The 9,415-nt window shown below is 47.6% G+C and overlaps 2 protein-coding genes across 2 annotated transcripts; one reads left to right on the top strand and one right to left on the bottom strand.

The window, feature by feature from the left end:
• The first annotated feature begins 1,811 nt into the window (after window positions 1–1,811).
• On the top strand, window positions 1,812–2,778 carry LOC101769680. The gene has a single exon (XM_004975689.2). It carries the CDS (start codon window positions 1,951–1,953, stop codon window positions 2,299–2,301), a length of 351 nt encoding a protein of 116 aa, XP_004975746.1. The 5' UTR covers window positions 1,812–1,950; the 3' UTR covers window positions 2,302–2,778.
• Window positions 2,779–4,082: 1,304 nt separating this feature from the next.
• LOC101769274 (sm-like protein LSM1B) lies at window positions 4,083–8,341 on the bottom strand. Its single transcript, XM_004975688.2, has 5 exons — window positions 8,044–8,341; window positions 5,997–6,065; window positions 5,792–5,907; window positions 5,642–5,704; window positions 4,083–4,363 (listed from the first exon to the last, which is right to left on the bottom strand). Exons 1-5 carry the CDS (start codon window positions 8,102–8,104, stop codon window positions 4,286–4,288), a joined length of 387 nt encoding a protein of 128 aa, XP_004975745.1. The 5' UTR covers window positions 8,105–8,341; the 3' UTR covers window positions 4,083–4,285.
• Between the last annotated feature and the right edge of the window lie 1,074 nt (window positions 8,342–9,415).

Genomic DNA, 9,415 nt, shown 5'->3' with positions numbered 1-9,415 from the left:
CATGATAGGTCCCGTAGGTCCACACAAGATGATCCCCCTGGGGGGTTTAAAGGTAGGTCGGAATAAGCAAGCTCAGAATTTTGCGTCTCCTTTAGGGAGCCTTGCATAGGGGGCTGGACCAATGGAGACCATTGAGTTTTGCGGCCCTTTCACTGCCCACTTAAGTGGGACCGGTGGGGGATTTTTTGGGTTTTAAAGAGGGCCGGGGTTTAGTGCGCTCTAGGCAGGAAAACGAGGATGGACAGCGAGTCGGAGACGGAGAAAAAGGGGGGGAGCCTTTTTCCTATTATGATGCCGGGTTGGTCCAACTTTTTTTGACCAGGAACCCCCCCCCCCCCCCCCCCCCCAATTAGCACTATGCTTATTTTTCGTATAAACACGCAGCGAAAAAAATGCAGTGCAGACAGAGTCACGAACCTTGCATTCCATGGTGTGGCCCCAGTCCCCCAGTACGTGTCGACGCCATTTTCATAAGCCTCCAATGTCGATCACTGACATGATTGGGGATGATCCATAATGTTTCTGTTTCTATGTTGGCACCAAATGCAGTCTCCTGTCTGTCAATCGCCCCGGGGTCCCAAATTTGTTTCCTTCTTCCTCGCCGACGGGGACGACACACCCTTTTGTCTTAGCCTAGCCTACAAACAAATCAGCAGCCGTATGATCAGGACACATGGATTTGAGAATGTAACAGATTTCCATTCCCATGACAAACAATTCCTCTCTCTTAATTTTTAACTGGAAATTTACTAACAGTAGCAGTACATGAGAAATCCAATCCTCCAAGGGTTCCAACTTCCAACATGAACATGCAAGGGGTGCAGGACCCTGTGTCTTCTGAAAAAGAAAGATGATCAAAGAAAGAGACCAAGCATGTGATCATCATATTGAAAAACAGAAGCAGCAGCAACTGAGATGTGGCTGCGCAAAGAAAGAAAAAAAATGAAATGAAAGAAAAAGGCAGTGGTGGACTGGTAGCACGTACCCCGCACACACATGGTCCTCGCCTGGAATTCCCTTTTCCATTTAATTTTGCCCGGCTTTTCCTTTTCTTTGCTCTCCTTTTATTTCACCAACCGTGAGCGTCACCTGTCCTGATAAACGTGTCTGAACCACTCCCACAGTCCCATGCGTTGCTTGCTGTAGTAGCTACCCCGTACGCGTCAAGCGTGTACACAGGTCCTAAGGCATGGAAATGTTCAGAACAATTGTCCTATCGCACACCTGATTTCACTTCATTTGGTAAGATAGATGTGTACAAATGTAGATGCTAAATCCCCATCATCCTTGATCAACTGACGAGAATTGGTTCACAAGGTAGCCAGATGACGATCCTCTGATTATTCTCCAATTTTTGCCTTAATTCCGTGCCCTCGAATTTCCAAAGGAATGCCTCGAGTATTTTTTTCCCATAAAGATAAAATCAAACATGATAGTATCAGAATGTATTCCATAGGGACACATGGCTCTCAGGAAGTGGCAGGCATCTCAATTTCTTGGCACCTGCCATATGAACTCTCTGGCTGCAGGCTGCAGCTAGGCTTGCCTCTGATCCTCCATTGTTTTAAGCATGACACCCTCCAAAATCATGAAAAAGTATGTTGCGCTCCAGCATTGCCAGCCAGCTTGTTCGTCCTCGCAGATTGAATATATTGTCTTGCGGCTGCTTTTTATCATTTTCCCGCTTTTTTGTTTCATTATTTGATTGTTAGTTTAAATTTTAAAATACGCGTGTACACGCTGCACACTGGCCCAGCTCAACCGTGTGTGTCCGTGTGTCCCTCCTCCCTTTATATACGCGCACGGCAGCACACGAGAACGCAACGCCACGGAGAAGAAGAAGAAGCAAACCGTGGGCTGCGGCGAGGGAGAGGAAAGCGAGAGGCGCTGCAGAGCGAGCAGAGCAGAGTGGAGAAAGATCACGGTCGAAGCCGCCAAGAGAGGACAAGGATGGGGGAGGCGCCGTGCGTCGTTGTCGTGGCGCCTCGCCGCGCCGCCGCGCACTCGTTCCGGCTGCCCCGCCACGGGCGCCGGAAGGTCCACGTGGTCCGGCTCGGAGGCGGCGGCGGCGGCCCTGGGGCGCGCGCCCCGGCGCGGCGCGGGTTCCGGCTCCGTCGGTGGCTGCGGCGCGCGGTCTGGCGCCTGGCTGAGCTGTGCGTGGCGGCGCTGTCATCGGGCCACCACCCGGCGGGGGCGCCGGCGGCCTGCGCCCACCCGCCGTGGACGGGCGTGGAGCCCTACTTCGCGGCGCCCTTCGTCCCCATCGCGCGGATGAAGCGCGCGGCGGGCGCGCAGGCCTAGCCGCCGTCGCCGCCACGCCCTTTGTCTCTAGCCGCATTCGCGACGACACGCAACGCGGCGTCTGCATGTTGCCGGTGATTCGCCGCGGCGCGTCGGCGTGTGGTGATCGGCCTCCAGTGATCGCGTCACGTGCATGGTGTGCGCGTCCGACAACGCTGATCGCAGCAGGTGGATCACGTAGAGGCGCGCACTGTGCTCAATCCACCTTCCTCCTCCTCCTCCTCCTTTTCTTCTTCTTCTTCTTCTTCTTCTTCCTCCTTTTGCTTCTTCAGGCAACGAGGAAGCATGCGCAGTACTGCCGCCAAACAGTGTGCTTGCTGCAGCTCCAATCATGGGCGTTACTGATTCTTTTCAATTCGACCGATCACTCCAGCTTTAGGGAAAATGTAGCTCCGTTACGGCACATAGTGTTCTGTACTTTGTACTGCTACTTATCAATGTTAATGAAAGTATAGCTGCTGCCTCTGATCCTCCCCACACCGATAATGTGAATGAACTGCTCTCGTTCGTGCATTCAGAGACGACGACACTTCCCTTGATCTTCACAGTTCCGCAGTGAGCAGAAGTACAGCACGAGCTGCCGACTGAGGGCACACAGCTACAGCTCCGAGGCTTTTCCAACAGTGTGTTGGTTCGGTGGCACGTGAACCCCATCACGCCGCCAATTAACGCCTGATCTCTCTCTCTCTCTCTCCGGACCCCGCGTCCCCGTGCGTTCGCACGGCAGGTGAAGCTCGGCCGGCCGCCGTTGGGAGCTAGCCCACCCACGTGCACGTTGCCGTCTTCAAGTTCAATGCCCCGGCCGGCCCGCCGGCGGATAAGGATCGAGCGCGGCCGCGCAGGCAGGCGCCCTGCCGCTGCCGGCCTCGCATCGCCATGTGCGCTGCCTCGCCCCTGCCCTGCCTGCCGCCCAGTACACGCCATTAATCAATGGAGGCGCCCAACCTGCCGTGCGTGCGTGACCGCAAGTGCAAGCGCAACCGAACCTGAGTGGTTTCTGAAACTGGGGGGATGGGATCTGCCGATTTGTACTCTCTCGAACGCGTCTGGTTACTGGCTAGCTAGGCTGCTGTTGCTGATCAAGTGATCATTGGGAGGAAGGAACGCTTGCTCGTTTCAGTGACCTGTTGGCGTCACGGAGGTTGGAGGGGTGCAGTGATTGGTGTCGGTAACAATGGGGTCACTGCTCATCAATGCTCGTTTGGTACCAGCAGCGTGCATTATCAGGTCGTCATTGCTCCCCTCGGGCGTTCGGTAACACTGACACCCCACCGTTGATTGAAACCCGGCGGCGCCTGTGACTGGCAGGCCAGGCCGCCGATGCCGATGTGGCTCCGTAACTCTGTTGATGAGAGGGGTTCAGCGTTGTCTCCTTTAGCGACGGCGCCTTTCAAGGATGGGGACGGCGGAAAGGGGAGCATTGGCGCGACACCAACAGCTAGCTCGCTTCACTTGCATGTTGGGCTGCTGATCCAGCAGCAGCAACAGACTGGAGATGGAGATATTATTATCTCAACTGCAACACCACTGGACCAGGTCAGCAGCCATGTTGAGCTGCTGATTGGCAGCTCGAGGATCCCGGCGAAGCATGGCACTGGCCCCAGATCCAATCAGGTGCACAGTGGCGTGTGCCATGTAGAATCCCGATAAGGCAGGGTACTGTTGCAAACGACAACAGGAGCAAAACGTATCTCCTTCACCTCCATGCAGGCAGAAAGGTGACAAAGTTACAACTTGCAAGGGAGGGCTCTGAATGAACTGTAGCAACAACAACAAAAAAAAAAAGAACGGCACACTGCTACGGAAGAATCTGTTTTCATCAACCCAAAAGGGCCAAAAGCGTTCTGGTTAAACAAGAAGCATTCGACTGGGATACAGCGCAATCATCAGGCTTTCTTCTGCCGACATGTATAACACAAGCCGCCACTAAAAACAACGCGGCCACAATGGGGTGGGGGGCAGCAACTGACATACCACAAGGGAACTAATCGAAGTCTAGGAACTCCATCCGTTTCCTCATCGTGCCTTTCAGGTCTCTTGCTTCCCTTTCCGCCTTCTCGGCCTGGGTAAAGATAGGTGCATCGTGTTAGTTGTAAAGGTAAAAATAACAATATAAAGGAGTCAGGTTCCTCTTTCAAAGAGCACATATAAGCCAAACACAAATATTTCAATGCTTGATTGAAAGATTTGTATCAATTTTGGCTAAGAAAACGCAGCTTAAAAACAATCAGGTTGTTTGGAAGAGTTTTGGGGTCAGGTGGTTCCGTATTAAAGATATTCAAATTGTTTCTCCTAGAAGCTGCCTCCTATGCTAGCCTGCAACGACTTCAAGAGTTTACAGGGATGTAATACTTCTCTATCGTTTGCCGTAGCATCAGAAGACTAGATGAAAGAAGCATGCTTGAGAGTGCAATGTCAGGCTGAAGGCAAGACGGCAACTAATGCAGGAGGCTGAAGATAGATAGCAGACCGGAATCACTTTGTTCTGCTCCTGTGATGTACCCAGGTCCATACGAGCATTCCTAGTTAGTTTTGCCGGGTTAAGAAACTAATCTAGTCAGACTTGGTTGAGTAGAATTGTTGCCTAACTGTGAAGAGGACCTTTTCTTTTTCAAGTTATGTACTCTCAGTTAATAGTTAACTGGAATCCTAGTCCTCCAGATCTTTTGCTTTCTATAGAATAAAGTAGGGCCAATCCCAATGTGTCTACCATCTAATGCAAGCAAGCCTACACAGGTCCAATGTTATGTAAAGCTGCTGCTGAACCGAGTTATAAGACATATTACAGGATTAAAAAAATATATATGCAAGCAATCGGTTCATTGATAAAGTTCACAAATGAGAGGTTCGGGCATATAAGCATTATCATGTTCATGAGAGGGAGAGGAACATGAGAGGGAGGGCGAGAAGGACCGGAACATAACAACAGCTGAATCCACAGTTTTCCATGTTTGTATATCAGGATGGGTTGCACACTTTACAATTTAAAATTATCAACTACTGTTACATAAGGAAGAAACTGTTGCCATGAACAACATCAATGGAATGCGCAGTAGAAGTGAAAAAAACATGAACATTTTAGTGCCGAATTTAAAAATGCCCTTCAGGAGAAAAAAGAAACAGTACTGTTCATCTGTATCAATAGGACATCACCATACACGTATAACCTGTATATGCCTATAGAGTGCAGACAGACTAAAGGCACTAGTTCAATTTATCAAGAACATAAATGCATGGAATATAAATGGTTAAGGTGAACGATAGAGCTAAGCCGCATTCAAAGAGAAGGTAGCTAAACACCTACTTCAAAACAAGGGAACGATTGTGCCCAAGTGCGTACCTTTCTAATTTCTGCTTCGGAAACACATGTCATGTGAGCAGGGAGTTCATCCTTTTCGCGGTCCTGCTCAATGCAATACCAGATTTATGACATCAACATGGAGATATGAGTTTGACCATGGCCACTTTCTAATGCAACAGAGGTCATTACCAATTCTCCGATTAAAACAACATTCTCTCCCCGGATCACATACAGACCAAGAGGAACATCACAATATTGCTCCCCAACAATTACTCGTTCACAAGCACCCTGAAGAACAACATTTGCTGCAGAGTAAAATAATGAAGCAGAACATTAATGGCAGAAAATATAATTGGAATCAACGCTAAGGCAAGTGGATGTAAAAGCGGCATACCAAACTGATCAAACGAGCACAGGGTGCCAAGCAGTTTCCGTCCATCTCTAAGCAGGACAATAAGCTTCTCTGTAATCAGAATGTGTAAGAAGTTAGTAAGAATAGGTTGCCAAACATAAATATTGTTTCTGACACAAACCAAGTGATAAAAAACAGCCAAAGCATGCAGAACATCTACGCATGATTGTTGTTGTCTGTGTTATAGCAAAGGAAAGCGCAAGACTCATACTACAATACATTGGTTCCAGCTGTTTCGGCAATAACTATGATCTAGCTCAAACCCCCAAAGAGCGTATGCTACCCATGCAATTACCAATTGGAAATTATCTTTCCAAGGATCTGTAATTGCTCTTTTGTCCTGGTTAAGGTCATCCTAAGCAGGAGTTAGTTTGGTGGAGATGGTAAGATTTTTGGTTGCTTCATAGAAGAACCAGTTCAATGCTTGGTCCGTAAGCTGGTAGCCCCAACAACCTATATTTTTGCTTTCTATGAAAAGCAGGACTAAGGCCTTTGTTATCCTCCCAAGGTAATAACAGTATACAGGAAACAAACTTATCCATATATGCTTATAAGTCCTACGTAACCTACTTCTACACAATTACACTGTGTGACATGAAGCAAATCTTACATTCTGTGGCGTGCCCGAGGAAAAAAAACTGATTGAAGACACTACCCCTTTGCATATAGTATCAACTATCCATTCGGGGCTTACAAAGATGCCAAAAACCCAGTAAAAGATAATATATTTAGTAGATCGTTTCGGAAACACAAAAGATTTTCTGCCATTTTGCTCCAGTGACAAGTCACGCAATCGTATACCAAACACACTTGTGTAGCTCTGCAGTTATGATGGCTGCACAAGTTAACCAGCTCTCATCATCATCTCGTTTACACCAACAACTGTGCCAAACAGTCATAATGACATCTGTCTGTAAAGTCACCCTAACCTTCTACCTCACATGGAAAATGATTTCAGCTGGACATTTATTGAGGCATGAAGCATATAAGTGATTCAGGGAAGCTCATTCACTACACGCAATATCAAAGGTCAATGTCTCATATATACACTAATGGAGGTAACAATCATATCACCATCAGGTTATAGAATCACAATAAGGTTCTACTGAAATAGCGCAGATAATTTCACTTTAAAGATTTATTTATCGAGGCATGAACACATTGACTAATTCAGAGAAACTCAGGTGGACAAAAGGTGACTGTATTATAGTGACGGCAAATGGAGGGCCAAATAACAGACTTAAATAGTTAGCAGCTATCATAATTAACTATATTATACTCAAAGGCACACATGATCCACTAAAGCGCAAATAGAAAGAAAAACTGAAATCTACAATTAATGACAAAAGAAAGTGTCACTTATATAGAGATTAAACTGAACAAATAGTGGGGCATAAAACCTTTCACAACACAATATAATCCACCAGTACTAACCACACATGCTTAGTGTGAACCCACATAACTGCACCTTCGTATGCCACAGGGCACGACCAACTAAATGTAAGATTTCCATCAACACCATAAGGCATTCTCATTCAGTACAGACACAATAACATTCAGACATTGGCACAAAATGTCCACACAAAATAAGCAATCTATGCGCATATCCACACAAATCAACCTACTGAAAAGCTCCCACAAGGTTCAACACATTCGCACGAATTTGAAGTGAGTCACAGGAAGATACGATGATTTGTCAAAACCACTCAAATGAGCTGCATCAAATACCGATGCCTGCACAACCAATGAAAGTCACTTCTCGAGTTCGCGTACTAACAAAGGCTACAGAGATTCGCAAAGAGTCTACTTTTGGCCTGAGCCACCCATGGAAGGCAATCGCCGACAGAAAATTCCACTCCGGGTTAGAATCGCGGCCTACACGAGCCGGAAACTAGAGGCCAATCGGATCTACGAACCCCACAAAATAAATCAAATCTAGCCGCACCGGCTCAGTCCCGCGGACCAATCAGCAACGAGGCAACCAGACAAGCTCAGAGGCATCGCCTGATAGAGGATCTCAGCAACTCACTGTCCAAGAAGCCGGCGAGGGAGGTGGAGAGGAGGATCTCGTCGGGCCCGGCCCACGACATCGCGCCGATCCCAAATCCGGCGCCACAAACCGGAGCCGGCGGCCCCAACCCGCCGCAGCTGGATCGGAGTTGCTCCGACGGCTTGGACCAAAGCCGCCTGGCGGGGCTCCCGCAGGGAGGGGAGAACCGCTGCTAGGGTTTGCGTGGGAGTGGAGTGCTCTGGCGTGGACGGGACGGAAGCAGGGGAGGAGTAGAGTTCGGTGCTTGATACACGGACAGGAAAAGGAAGCAGATCGAAAAGGGTTGGGTACTCGATAAGAGAAGAGACGTGCACTGACCGGTGGGCCCCGAGAGTGTTCCATGTTAGGCTAACACGTATCATATTCAGATCACGATAAAAGAATTTTCCATACAATCTCCATGGTGGAAAAAAATATTAATTGAACATGTGTTTTTTTGCCACAAGAATTTGTGCTTATGTGGTTAATTGATCCCAAAACAATGTACTACTACTAGTAAAGTTGATTGGACTGGATGAAATTTGTGATTAATGCTTCTTTGGTGAATTCTATGAGTGGCTATATTGGTGATTAATGGGTGAGCGTTAGTCTTGAAAAAAGGTTGTTTGACCAGATTGTAGAATAACAACAGGTATATGTTTAGTAAGGAGCAACAATTGAATTATTTCTTAAAGAACGATTACTTTCGGTAGAGTGCTCACTGAGTTGGGAAAATTCCACCCGCTTTCATTTTACATTCCAATTTCCAAGCAATATCCAAAACTTTGTGCTACAAGTATGGTGACATATGAATTGTGTGAAGGATACATCGAAACATACACGACAAAGCAAATGATTCCGTACAGGCAAGCTTGCTGCTACAACGCAATGTGCATTTATATTTTGAGAAGATGAGCTGCACTTGGACCTTCGTACTCAACTACCCCACGTAGAACAAGGAAGCATTGCATAATGGATAGTAAAACAAACCAATTACATGCGCATGTTCCATGATGCAATTAAACACAGTTGACCTTCAATCTTCTAAGGTTCCTTAGGGCTCCAGCTCCTCCTAAAATAGGAAGGAGCTATTTTTTTTTCTCCAGCTTTTCCATATAAAATGGCTCCGGCTACTCTAGTGATCCGGGGTCTAGGAATAGTGCTATTTTTGACTAAACTATTCGGTACAGTTTCACCTGGAGCCGTAGGAGAAGTCAAAACTGGAGCTATGCTAAATGGGCCTAGGACTTATGCTTGCTGAGGAGCAAACCTGTGATCAATCGCAGCATGCTCATAGGTAGGGCGAGCAATCCGTGCAGGTGTTAGAACTAGTTTATTATGATTGGGATTGGGACGTATGTGCTCTTCTTTG

The sequence above is a fragment of the Setaria italica genome, chromosome VII (assembly GCF_000263155.2).
Source record: "Setaria italica strain Yugu1 chromosome VII, Setaria_italica_v2.0, whole genome shotgun sequence".
NCBI lineage: Eukaryota > Viridiplantae > Streptophyta > Magnoliopsida > Poales > Poaceae > Setaria > Setaria italica.
Note: the sequence above shows the minus strand (reverse complement) of the source record. Positions and strands in the feature narration are given on the sequence as shown.